Genomic DNA, 14,351 nt, shown 5'->3' on the forward strand with positions numbered 1-14,351 from the left:
AATAAAATCATCTGTACATAAGCATCCTTATAATTTGAATGTTATAAGAACTATTTTAAACGAGCATTTTCCGGTCCTACAGTTCCGTGGGATTAACGTTATGATAATTTCTAGCTAAGGTTACATAATGCTTTTAAAATAACTATGTAGACGTACAAGTGGGTCCTATGGTTTGCAGCAGCCACCTTGAACATTGGCTCTGCAAGAGGTACAATCCACTTGTTTAGAAATATTTTGATAGAATTGAATAAAAAACGATTTTAATCTAGAGAGATAAATGTGTTATAAAACGAAAAATTTAATTGATATTTATTTTTTAAATTTTTTTATTTGTTTGTTAAAAATAATTCTAAATAAAAAGTAATAAATGCAATGAAACCTTCTTTCAAAATTGATAAAATTAAAATAACATTGAAAAATAATTTTAACTAAACATCACTCTTGAAACCATCAACACGCTACCGATTATGAAATCAAAGACATATCTTGTGTCTACTTATACTGGCTCATAGACTACTCAAACCAGGACACAACAAAACTAAGTATTGATGTTTGGTGGTAGATGATGGTACCCACACAGATGGTCATGCATAAAACACTACTATCAGTAAACTGTATCTAAATCTTAATTTGTTTTAACATATTTGATGTTTGCAACACAGATATTCGTATATAACACATAGATACCTATACCTTGATTTGTTAGATTAAATTTTACATTATAATTAATTTATATTAACTGACTATGTGTTGACTATGTGTATCTTAGTGTTAGATTACAAATCGCAATTTTCGCTCTGTAAAATTCTTACAAAACAGTTATTAAAATTATTTTTAACATATATTCAATTAAAGAAGGTCCATTTAAATTTTCCATATTTTTTTTCTGGACTGAAACAATCGTCCTAACAATTAACTATAAAGAATCCGGATTAACTCAATTGCGGAATGATTCATTTATCTAATCAATAATATATATTATGTTATACATTCAGCACAATTAACTATAATTACTGTTTGCATATAATAAATCGTATGTAGATATAATAAAGTCAACCGTACGTAGGGAAACCTTATTTTTCTTTCAACAATCTTAAGCCTGGTTATTTTACCTTACCTTATTTTCGGTCAGTATCAGCATTCTGCGACGCCATATTGGAGCGTCCTAAAATTCAGAGGCATAATAAATTACGGCATAGCACGAAATAATTGAGATAATATTTATTACAAAGTTTGTCTCTGAACAGACCAGATTGTACTGCTGTTTGAACCTTAAACGATTGTTAAAAGTACATAATATAAATTACCAACGGCACAGTCCGTTTTTATCCGAGTAAATAATGCCATTTATAAATTTGAACTCATTTTTATCAAAAACCTCTGATAATTTGGACCTTAAATATCAATAATAATAAGTCACTAAACTATTCCGAATTTAACTTTTTTTTATTAAAAGTCCTTCGATTATATCTAAAAACATAGAAACTTACACCAATGTAATTTATATGGATGTATTTATTACATGAATAAAAAAGTACTGCTTAAAATCCACTCGTTTAACTAGGCTACGACCTCCTCCGACAGAAGGATACTTGAGTCCCGAATGCCGGTTGTTATAAAGATGATAATTAAATGTATAAACTGTAACACATACTTTATGTAATACGGTTATATTTAGGGATTGCAATCCGGCGTAATTTTTAGTCCGGCCGGATTCAACCGGATTCCCACCGATGATAAATCTGTCTAATGAGTGGCACAATTACCACAATAATGAGTTTGTATTATAATTAAAAAAAAATTGTTTCAACAACTTACGGTAAAAAATTAATTAGGTTTTTAGCGGTAATAATAGGCGTTAATCTTTATCTGTTTCGTCTGTCACATACGTTTGCAGTTACATATCATTTTTATTAGACAATCTTTTGAAATGCTTTACCACTTTTCGCACTTATTGAAGAAATTCATTGTATCTAAAAATTACTTCTGCCTTAGAAAGATAAGGATGACGAGGATCAGTTATTGTAACTGTAAGTCCTTGTTCATCATCATTCGTTGTGTCTTGGTCATCTGTATCTGATTCATTTGATGTTGTTGGCGTTGTTGCCAGGCGGTCATATGCCTTCTCTTCATTATTTTTATATAAAATATCGACCATAGCTAATCATAGCTAATGTGCGAAGCACAGCTGTTCATAACAATTCATAAGCTTACCTTCTTTGACCATGACTCTTGCTCATGCCAATAATATCAGTATCAAAACCGAAGTTTTTTAAGCAGTGCTGACAGTATGTTCTGCAGTACATTAACGATGTAATTTATTCAAGCCTATATTAAAGAGTTTTTACAAATTAAGCGCATTTAAAGTGTTTACTCATGCAACAGTTCTATCATTTTGCCAAAATTGCTAGCACCGGATCCGGTAAACGTATAATGATGCCAGATCCGCCGGATTACCGGATCCGTTTTTCCGGATTGCAATCCCTAGTTATATTATAATATAATTTTGCTTTTACACACCTTAGGCTTCTATCTTGAAATAAAATTTATATAAAACTAGTTTTCACTCTTGGTTCGCCCGCATGTTGAAGGTGCGGGTTTTTGTAGGTTTAGATATAAAAAATAGCCTATGTCCTACCTTAGGGTTCAAGTTTAGTACATGCCAAATGTCATCAAATTCGGTTCAGTGGTTTACCCGTGAAAGCGTAACAGACAAAGTTACTTTTGCATTTATAATATTAGACATAGACTCGCCGCTGAACGATTAAAATAAGGATTACATTCTGTACTATTTTTTAACAAATGAGATAAGAACATTTAACAACGCCCGCGTAATATTTCCCTCGTTCCCTTAAGAAGTTAAGAGGACTACAAGAGCTCTTGAGATTGAGAATCGCACGCACACACTTACAAAATCGACAAAAACGGCAAGCCCGTGAACTAATGGTTAAGCGAGGTAACGAGGTTACACCCGAATATTCTAATAGATGGCGCCAAACCGAGCGAAGTAAGATCAATCATAAATCTCATAAAAAATAGATAGGACAACAGAATTGTTTTCATTTCTTTCGATGTTAGTTAACAAATTATTATAAAAAAAAAACTGATTCAATTAATCTTACAATATTTTTATTTATATTTTGTATACAATAAAATAGACAGTTAGTTTTAAACTTTTTTTTCTTTTATTTATATTATTATACCACATTTAGTTTTTATACTAAATTTTTACCATTTTATAAAAGTTTGATAATCTATTTATATAAAAAACTCGTAAGTGTTCGAAATCTGTAGTGTAGTAACCGTGGGGTAACATATAGCGTAGTGTTTGTTCGTTTTATTAATATCGGTTCACAAAGAAAAAAAATATATTCAATTTAAAAAAAAAACATCTAAATATTTACTAGAATAAATATGTCGTCAAGTCGATTTGGTTGAATCCTTGGTTAACTAGGTTAATCATACTAGGTTTAATTATAAATCTCATAAAAATAGATAGGTTATTAGAATTATTTGTGTTGCTTTTGACTGTTATTCGATTAAAAAATAAAACTGTGTAATGTTAAAATAGGGTGTTGGTTATTGACGAGTAGTGTCAATAAAAAAAAAAAATTGTTTGAGGCAAAAAAAATAAAAAAATTAAAAGTATTCCTTCTTTATCGGAGTTTTAATACGATTTACCGAACAATATATGCCTAACAAATACAATTAGTTTTGTAAATAAAAAAATAGTACATACATACATTATATATGTTTACACATATTATATTTGTATGTATGATTTAATACAGCATGTAACAAATTAATCGGTTCTTTAAAAAACTAAAATGTTGACTAAAATAATAGAAAACGATTTTAACAATTCAAACTTTATCGATGATTTTATTAATCGAGGGTGAAACAAAATTATAATTTAGATCTAAAGTTCGTACTCTATCAAAGCACTTTGGTCATTCAAACGCCTTAATATAAACAGAAACAAAAATCTTATCTCTGCCTCCCATATAAACAGTCTATTATCTATGGATTGATTGAGTATTAGTATTATACTGTCAAAAAAGTTTCACTTTACATAAAAAGAGCGATATTTTTGCGAAAACGATTAATCAACAGCTACACTCAATTTAGGAATAATTTAAAATTGTTCTGTTATTTTATAACGTGACCTCATAGTGCAAATAAAATTCTATTAAAAGTATTTACATCGAAATGAAGTGATTTGAATCACAATGAAAGTGTTTTTATAATAACTATCAATAAGTTGTGTGTAAATGAATAAGTTTTCCATTTATTTCTGATTTACAATCGTACATTTGATTAAGATGAGCGACGGACCTTTCGTTGCTAAGCCGGCTCGGGGCTGGCTTCATCCCGATTCGGTGTTAGCTAGCGATGGAATTACTTACGCAGTAAGGGTAAGATACATTAGATTTACATTACAAAAAGTAATTCAAATCTAGAGAGACTCAAAAGATAGTAACAGTATTCATATAGAGTTATAGACTATATCTAGATGTTTATTTTCCAGTATATTGGTTGCATGGAGGTTCTAACATCAATGAAAAAATTAGATTTCGAGACGAGATCACAAGTAGCAAAGTAAGTAGAATATTTTAGTGGCTAAATGTGTTTTGATCTTCACAAATAGTATGAAGATTTTTCTATTCAAGAGAAACACAAACAAAAATTTAAAGTTATATGTTAGCCCATTTTTTATTCCTATATTAGAATATACAAGAAAATTTAGTTATAACTTACATTGTCCCTTCTATTTAGAAAGAATAATCTGAACCGGTAGTTTTAGTGATTTTTAAAAATGTTGAAGAATTCTTGTGTAAAATATTTATTTGAATTTAATCTTGAAATCTCTAAATTGTATAGGAGAATTAATATAATAATCAGCAAATAAACAATAAATGTGAAAAGCCTTTTGAGGAGAAGGCTTGAAGCATACTCCACCAAGCTGAAGTGGATATGCATCTGGCAGATTTTTATCTGTCATGTAGGTTTCCTCAAAATATTTTCCTTCATCACAGAGCATGAGATTGACTTTAAAAATAATTAAGACATACATATGGTAATTGAAACATATGATACATATTTACAATGCAAGTCTGCAATTAAATCTTCCTTGTTTAATCATGACACTTAATTTTGGTAACTTAAGCTTTTGAAAGACTATTATTTGCATGATTAATACCAATGTACCAAAATAACATGTGACCAATCCTTCAATAGTTAAGAGGACAAAACATTTGAAGTATTGAAATATAGTATGTACATTTCGAGATACCAAGTATTTTGAATATTCATCCAGAAATTAAATTCAAATTATATAAAGTAGTTGGGTCTATACTTCTATAGACAAAGCAACTGATGTTAAACAAGAGAAAAGTTACTTGTTTTGAAAACTATATTTAAAAAAAAACATTGTGTTATAGACATAAGCACGGTTGTTAGTTTGTTATATGTACACATAGCAGTAATGGCAATAAATAAAATAAAATGAATATTAATCTACAGCCTTGAATTAAATACATATTACATAACACATATATAACTATACAATTGTTTTATCATTATGATATTTTTGTACAAATTGCAATATTCACCTTTATTAGTAAATGGAGATTGTTTAAAGGTTATATTTATTATAATAAAAACTGTATTTTTTTCTTTGTAGAGAATGTATTGCAAGAGTATGTGCAGCCGCAGGACTAAGATCTGCTGATAAAAAGCGTCGAGTGTGTCAAGCTGCAGCCAATGCATTAGCAGCGAGACCTAGAATGTCACACTCTGGTTCAAATGTGGCTCTCACAGTATCGTCCAGAGCTATCACAGTAGCCGCTTTGGAGGGAGGTGAGACTATTGCGCGTCATGATATGCCTCGAGTCTCATTCGCATCTGGAGGGGACCAGGTGAGTTGATACTAAAACATACTTTGATTTTGTTAAAATAGAATATGAGTGTTTTCTTAAATGGAATATTTTAAATTAAAGTTATAGATGGACCAAAACACAATGTAATATATAGTCTGTTCCAATATGAGGTGTAATTTGTTATCAAGTTGCTGTTTACTTAAACAAAATTATGTCAATATTGTTTCGGTTAAATATATATTATATTCAAAGACCAAGTCTATTCTGTGTTTATCAAAACATTGTAACTTGCTACTTATGTGTCTATATTTTTATTAAATGCAATTTTTTTACATATCTACAAGAACTATATCTTCAAAACTTAATGATATATGAGCCACCCAGCAATGTTGCAAGTGCGATTCTATCCCCTTGGACCTTTATCAAACTCATTCATAATTGTAAACAGTGCTTAATAGAAGGGTCATATATCAAATAAAATCAAATAAATTTTATTCAAGTAAACTTCACAATGAATCATTTTTGAATTGTCGATATTTAAATGCTACCATTATCACTATCAATATTGGTAAGGTCATAATGACTATAGATTGCCATATTCTATAAAAATGGACCAAGATATAAAAGACGCTAACATACATAACATATATAAAGAAAATGGGCCACCTGATATAACATCTGTTCCCAAGGTGGATGACCAAGTGGTCATCATCGCCCATAGACATTGGTGCTGTTAGAAATATTAACCAATCCTTACAACACGGAACTGATAGTCGAAAGTTACTGGTACTCACACTACAATTTTAAATTCTTTATCTAATTACCAATAATTGACCTTATGATTTAAGCAATGTTGTCATAATTTCAGGATTCACTAGACTTCGTAGCATACGTCGCCAAGTCAGCGCCGCCGGCGGAGTGGCGCGCGTGCTACGTGCTGGAGTGCGGCGGGCGGCTCGCACAGGACGTCATCGCGACCATCGGACAAGCCTTCGAGCTCCGCTTCAAAGAGTTCCTAACGAAACCCACTTCGTGAGTCACCACTTGACGATGTTTGTTGGAGACATTGATCTTATCCTCGTATGACTCATTTTATTTATACAATTTCCAAGTAGCAGCACTGATAGATGATAATTGATGAATCGTCAACATGAATAATAATAACATATATACGTAGATATTTAAACAAATATTATCAGTAGAAATTATCTATCCGTACTCAGAGCCGTCTCAAGCTATGCTGGGGCCCTTGGGCACTCATGAATTTGGGGCCTTTTGGTAGATATTTACTACCATGTACAAGTAATTTGCTTATAGCCAGTTTCAAATAAATGGTGTGGTAATTTTTGTAAAATCGTAAGAGTCTGATTGGTTGTACAATCTTATACCTATAGTATAGCTATGTCTATCATGAAGAGCACATCTATAGCTTTCTACTTTAAATATCGACTATCGTCACTAGCCTTTTGATAGTTATGTTAGTTATTTCTTACAAATATGACAATTTCGATAATATACATAGCAGTCAACAGCACAAACGTATGAAAGAAATTGTTGCGGGCCCCGTGTGCCCTATGGTAAAGACGTTAATGTCTGAAATTTATCACTTTAAATTATATATATATATTTTTTTTTATTATCTTATAATTAAGAATGATTAATGAAATTTAAGTGGTCACCACACTATGCAAAACAGATTATTGCCCTTTGGTAGTAGAAGAACCGATGAATGAATTCTCCGATAAGCTACATTACACGCTACACCGCTACAGCGATAAGCTTAGCATCATACCGTTAAGTATTTGCTACTTTAATCTCACACGTTGAAAAGAGATGGTACCTATTAAATATATATTTATAGACCTGTCAAATTAATATATTTTAGACATTATGTAAAATTGTTTTGATAGATATGTATTTTAAATAAAATGTTTGTATTTAAATATTTAAGTTACTAATAACTATTGTCTATTGTATTCCTAATTTTACATACAGATTTTTATAGCATCGACAATTATTAAAATCATAAAAGCTCAATTATTTAGCATTTTATGAGTATATGTTAGGTTAGGATTTAGTAATGATACCAACCATTGTAATTTATATGACATTTGAAAAAAAATTACTCACGAGTGTGTAATGTCATGTACGTTGTGAGTTAAGTTTGTAACTTTCTCCTTAAAAATAGTACAACAATTTATGACCCTTTTACTTTTAAAAGTTATATGAAAGTTAAGTTACACATCTCTTTCTGGCATTAGAATCAACCTTAATAATGAGTTCCTTCGGTATATTATTGTTAGTAATGTTTCGATATAAAACATTGATTCAAGGAGAGTGAATAAGAATAACCGAATTGTGTCTGTACTAATGTTAAGAATTCGAAATTCTGCAGTACAAAGTTTCAATGAAATCGTATAAACGATAATGTATCGTATAAGTTCACATAGAATTCGGACAAAATTAAAGTCAGTTTTTTATATTACGTAGGTAAACTGTTTGTGTTTATAATTTATACATATTCGTCCGATTTTAGGTTGAACATCAACGGCTCTCGTCCACTGTGCGCGACAGACGAGCGTGAGTACTACAACGACATGCCCGACAAGATCCCCCCCGCGGAGCCCCCCGCCGACCCCCCCGCGCCGCACCGACACCCCCCGCCGCCGCCGCTAGCCTCGCTCGCACCCATCTCCTCGTGAGTGTCCGCCTCTGCCCACTTACACATAGATACAATAGAAATCGTACACTTACTCTTCCAAACACATGACATGTAAAATTTTTTTTCTATACATTGCACTCATTCATTATTTATTCGCGAACGAATTCGCAATGTAAAAATCAAGAAGTGTGTCGTCGTTAGCAATGCTCAGTAACAACGGGCAGCACAAAATTAAAAAGTAAGTATTATTGTAGACTGATCTCAGCGATGGAAATGGGGATACAGAATGCACCTGTGTTTTCGGACGTGTGCGCCTGTAGTATCCTCTGACCAGTTTTCCAGTTGTCTAGCCCCTTTGAGTACGACCGACGTGGCTGAATTTAGTTGTATTATACAACTAAATTCAGCCACGTCGGTTTTACAATAAGTTCTTGTTGTGCAAGGTACTCGCCTTCTCCTTGCCAGTCTCACTTCCTTTTCGTGTCTGTTCGCCGCCCACGATGCTTACATTGTCTTATACGTTTATATAATATCATATCCTGTGTTGCAAGTGTATTAACAGTTGAGATATAAAAGTGCTTTTATAAGCCTACTTGAATGAAGAATATTTTGATTTTAATAAATATATATTTCCTTGGTGCAGTATCAAATAGCGTTGTTGATCAGTTGATGGCTAAACTTCAGCTAACTTTCCCAACTGTATTTAAAAAAATGTTCCAGGTGCGAGGAAAGCGTCCGGCACTACGTGAACCAGACTCCTCCGCCTCGGACTCCGCCTACTGCGTTATTGCCGAACCACCACACGGACATATTTGACATGCGTAAGTGTCATCATTCGCTTAACCTTGACCCATATTTTAAAGGTCGCTAGGTATAATGTAGCCTGCCCGAGGCCCAACCCACCTTAGGGATGCTATTACAGGTGATTTGTCTTACCACCAATGTATGAGTGGTTGAAGAATAAAAAATCCCTTTGGCGGTACTTGCATCAACGGGTTAAGATGGGTTGGCACTATTATTTTAAAGAAAAGACATGACCAATAAATTTATCATTTTCAGAGCCCTTCACTGCGGCCCCGGTCTCCTCAGCAACGTCGACATCACCCGCAACTTCATCATCGCCTGCAGAAGATCTGCCCCCAACCCTGTCTCCTGCTACACAATCAGCCCTACTGGCAAGGGAAACCTGGTACCATGGGCCAATATCAAGAACTGCAGCAGAAAGGGTAAGATCCACAAAAAGGATTTTTATTAAATTATAAGACATTCAAATTAGAAACTTCAGATTTCCATTCATTAGGTGTTACAATCGTACGTACTTTTACGTACATATCATTATAATTGTACGCTCACTTGCAGCTCGTGGTGGAGGACGGCGAGTTTCTGGTTCGTCAATCGACGGCGTGTCCCGGACAGTTCGTGTTAACCGGGGCAAGGCGAGGCGCGCACAAACATCTGTTGCTGGTCGACCCCAATGGAGTTGTATGTTCCTTTCTCTACCTTGGTATACATTAGGATTTGCAATAACTCTTAAAATATGTCGAATGAGAGCGAAAATCTTCCTTAAATTCCAATTTTCCGGGTCTTTTGCAATCGTCCCAGGATTTCGCAATGCTTCTATTAGTCGAGCTGTTACGATTTTTCATCCGCGTTACGACTCCTTCGCTGTTTTACAAAACGAATCGTTAGTTCCTGTGAGTAGTTCTAACGGAAAGTTTATAGATAGCAATAGAGCGATAAGGCCTTATGATCAAATGTTACGAAAGCTATCCCACAAATTTCGCTACAAAGTTATTACATGTTTGCCATGTTTGTACGTACATCATGTCAATATATTTTTTCTCTACCATATCATGTAAAAAATCTTAACAAATATAGTCAGAAAGGAGTGGCCGTTTCATACATGTTTAATGTACTAACAATGGCCGTGGCCCGCGCCAGGTGCGCACGAAGGACCGCGTGTTCGAGAGCGTCCCGCACCTCATCAAGTACCACTGCAGCAACGAGCTGCCCATCGTGTCGGCCGACTCGGCGCTGCTGCTGCGCCGCCCCGTGCCGCGCTCCTGAGGCCGCGCCGCCGCCCCGCAGCCCCGCCCGCGGTACATCTTCACGTAGCCGCCGCCGCCTCGCTGTCCTGGCTCGGTCGACAATGCTCGTTTAGGGTCGACGCGGCGGATGCGAAACAAAGGTTTTGACGATTTCTTGAGGCCGGTGCTTGCCCGACGCCAGCCCCCCACGGAAATGCCTTTTGCTGGTGGGTTGATTTCCGAACATAAAGGGATGCGCTTATCTATGTTTAACGAAATAGCACATCATCAGCTAAAAATGTCTGCCATCTGATAGCATTCATTTACCCGCTTACATTTCTCTTATCTGTGCTGCTTGCCTTGGTAAATAGTCTTACCTGGCATATATCGAGTCTTACTTATATGACCAAAACAGGGAAACAAAAATTGTCCAATATTTGTCATTTTTAGTTCCAACCAGTTTGGTTATAAGAAGCTAACTTAACGGCAATAATTTGTCCATTTTTATTCATTCAATATGTCTCTTTTTATACATACATAAAGTGTCAAAAAAAGAAATCTGGGGCCTACGATTCTAAAGATTACACATACATTTCGATAACCATAAAAATAATTCAGTAAAAGATTTCGTTCCCAATATTAATTAAATACTAGTCTACATTAATCATAAAAAGTTTAACAGGAAACCTATATTTATATGTATAGCGGGGGCATAAAAACAACACTATTAAAATTTATAAAGATACAGTATGAGTCGGCTTAATTCTATCAATTATCTTGCAAAATATGTTATAGAAGTAACTTATAACTTGAACTGTAATGAGCTGGTTGTCGGCTTCTCATTATTATATAGCTTGCATGTTAGTAATAATTGTGTAATATACAACAAATTATGCTGTATGTTTCGTTATATGGTACATACAATGTTTATCCTTAATTCAATTTATATTTGAGCTTGAAAATTATAAAACTAATACATTCAATTTTGAAATTTCGATATCTTTGTACAAATATTTTTTTAAGTATACATAAATTGATATCAGCAATAATTAATTATTACTTGTTAAATCGTAAATGGTTATTATGATTGATCAATGAAACTCATTAGAGTTATAATGAAGTTTCCGATGATAATTTCATTTTGCAAAAGCTTCTAATACTTCATTGGCACAGACAGCTTGATAGTAATTTAAACTAATAACATGATGTATAAATTTAAATAATAATCTGTGTAATTACTATTAAATAAATGTTTTACAATCAATGCATATAATGCCTAAAAATAAAGGCATGTAAATGTGCCTTTTATGAAATCATATCCATGTAATTCATATTGAAATTCTCAATATATTGATTGAAATACCCTTGATTGAAAAAGTCTTAAGCTTAAACAATCCTTTTAACGTTCAATAAGTATATAAATTAGTGGTGCATAAAATATTTATTGTAATTTTGTTATTGCAAAAGTTTAAATTTGTCTAAGACTTACTTATAAATAGTGTGTAGCGGTGTTTAGGTTAATACTGATATCTCTTTCCGTCATCATTGATTTGACTCTACAGAAGAAGAGAGCATTATTTATCTAATTACCTCCTAAGCAACAAAATATGTAGCCGCTAATAATTATTAGATTGTTAGGCCTGTATGACTTTTTAAACTGAACAGCTTATTAATGAAAGAACGCTGACTAGTCATATCAAAGGACTGCTCCAAGAACATTAGCAAATTTGAAAAAAATCATGTATGTAATATGGATTCGACTGTAAAATAGATAGATAGATATTTATTCTAATATTCTATTTTAAAGTCTATTATTATAAAGTAATTTTAAAAAATTTAGATAATTTGCACATTTATAATAATTATCACATTTAATTAGTCTAAATACTACACAAAATCTTATAACTATTTAGTAGACTTCTAAAATATACGTAACCAAATTGCTTGTCATAGGCAAAAGTGAAAATGTTTTAAATTACAATGCAATATTCCTATCTCGTTGTTTGTAATGCTTATATGTGATTAAGATCATTCCTATTGAATTGATGAACTCGATTGAACGGAATTGATGAAATTATATCCTATCGTGATGTTTAACATTTTGATAGCATCGATTATGAGAAAATAATTTAATATAAATAAAGACGAAAATTTAAACGTATTTTTATATAATATTTTTAATGATATATAATTATCATTATATCATGTATGTTAAAAGTAAACTTACGTTTATTCGCGAAGAAATGTTTTTTTTACTAAAGATATGTATCTTATTTGTTGTGGTGATTTATGCGGCACTTAGTGTGCACTTAGCTTGCTTGTTTTTTTTGCCAGAACATTTGGGGTAGTCAAGTAAAAATATTATAAATAATAATCATAAAAAAAAACCTTATTTACGAATAAATGAACGATATGAATGCAGTACGTGAAATGCTACTAAGTTATTCAAGTGTGGATGTCGATTTAAAAACTACCACTGAATCTGATAAAGAATATACTCTTTGATCTGAAAAAGGTATTTGTCGAATTTTAGCGAATGCTTCAAATCTAATCACTATTTGTATCCTACACATTGACGTATTTTAACAATTATTGCAAATATTCAAGTGTTCCGCTCACCAAATGAAGTGCCGCCATTACAAAAAGTGTAAGTTGTACATTGTATCGTTAATCAGTTTACATAATTTTTTGACTGATATTAATTTTAATTATCTTTTAACGACCAAATGAGCTTTCTCTAAAACGAACGATGGTGATTTCGAATGGATGTGTTAGCAAATAAAAACTAGTCTTCACCAAAATTTAGTTAAGTGTGAAGACGCCTTTAGATAATTTAGTATAATATTCTTCTATACGTGCAATTTAATAACCAAAATGTATTGTGTTTGAGAAACATATTATAATTTTATGTTTTGATACGATCTGCATTTCTATAATCATTGTATTTAATAGCTCTCTGCTGTAGATTTGTATTGTGTATAAAGTAGTTTTTAATTTTATATTAGTGACATTATATTTAAGAATACAACAATAGGTGCTATAAAGCTTACTTAAATATACAATTGATAGACGAAAATGTTATAGTTAAGTAACATCACAAAGTATATTTACTTAATAAGACTGTATGCAATAGGTATTTGTATTGTTGGTAAAGTTACATCGTCGAAATATTTGAATTTTACATCTTTATGTTATATTGCAGAACACTATTGCTGTATATGTAATGGAAAATGTTTATTTCATTAAGAATTTGTCTATAATATAACAATAGCTTGTGTTATTTATAAAAAACAACAGGTGGATTTGTGTTGCAAGATTTTAAAGAAATTCAGATAATTTCGATGTTGTTTTCTCTCGAAGGAATCAAGTGGGTTACATCTCGAACACATATTTGATTGACTTTTCTTCATATATGTTATAATAGTTATCATAAATGTTTCTTATTAATATTAAATAAATTAAAGTCCTAGTTAAGGCTGGGCGATATATACCTTCGCCTTATAACTTTCGTGTCATTTCCAGTGCTTTAATTTTTAATCTTCATATCGAAAAAAAAATATTAATTGTATGTTAATTCATAATGTACTTTATTTTACACCCTTAGTATAATAATATAGCGAATGAATTTTAGCAACACACAATATTTTAAATTTTCTTGAAAATAAAGTCTAATGAAGTTATGTTTATAAATAATTGTGATTATAAAATAAAATATATAAGTAATTTTTTTTTGTATTTTTAATCCATGTTTGCCATTTGATCGATGTATTTTCCAAGTGGTGA

General features: G+C 32.1%; 1 protein-coding gene across 1 annotated transcript; it reads left to right on the forward strand.

Annotated features, from left to right (window-relative positions):
• Nucleotides 1-4,016: 4,016 nt before the first annotated feature.
• On the forward strand, nt 4,017-11,500 carry LOC113401081 (SHC-transforming protein 1). Its single transcript, XM_026640811.2, has 9 exons — nt 4,017-4,415; nt 4,529-4,599; nt 5,684-5,918; nt 6,748-6,911; nt 8,416-8,577; nt 9,262-9,362; nt 9,601-9,767; nt 9,901-10,023; nt 10,483-11,500. The coding sequence occupies exons 1-9, from the start codon at nt 4,323-4,325 to the stop codon at nt 10,606-10,608; spliced, it is 1,242 nt and encodes a 413-aa protein (XP_026496596.1). The 5' UTR covers nt 4,017-4,322; the 3' UTR covers nt 10,609-11,500.
• The last annotated feature ends 2,851 nt before the right edge of the window (nt 11,501-14,351 follow it).

The sequence above is a fragment of the Vanessa tameamea genome, chromosome 2 (assembly GCF_037043105.1).
Source record: "Vanessa tameamea isolate UH-Manoa-2023 chromosome 2, ilVanTame1 primary haplotype, whole genome shotgun sequence".
Taxonomy (NCBI): Eukaryota; Metazoa; Arthropoda; class Insecta; order Lepidoptera; family Nymphalidae; genus Vanessa; species Vanessa tameamea.

Excerpts from the sequence above, each read along its gene's own strand:
- LOC113401081 (XM_026640811.2), top strand. The coding sequence starts at position 4,323 with ATGAGCGACGGACCTTTCGTTGCTAAGCCGGCTCGGGGCTGGCTTCAT. Across the intron at positions 5,919-6,747 it reads TCGCATCTGGAGGGGACCAG|GATTCACTAGACTTCGTAGC; the intron begins GTGAGTTGATAC and ends TCATAATTTCAG. Across the intron at positions 8,578-9,261 it reads TCGCTCGCACCCATCTCCTC|GTGCGAGGAAAGCGTCCGGC; the intron begins GTGAGTGTCCGC and ends AAAATGTTCCAG.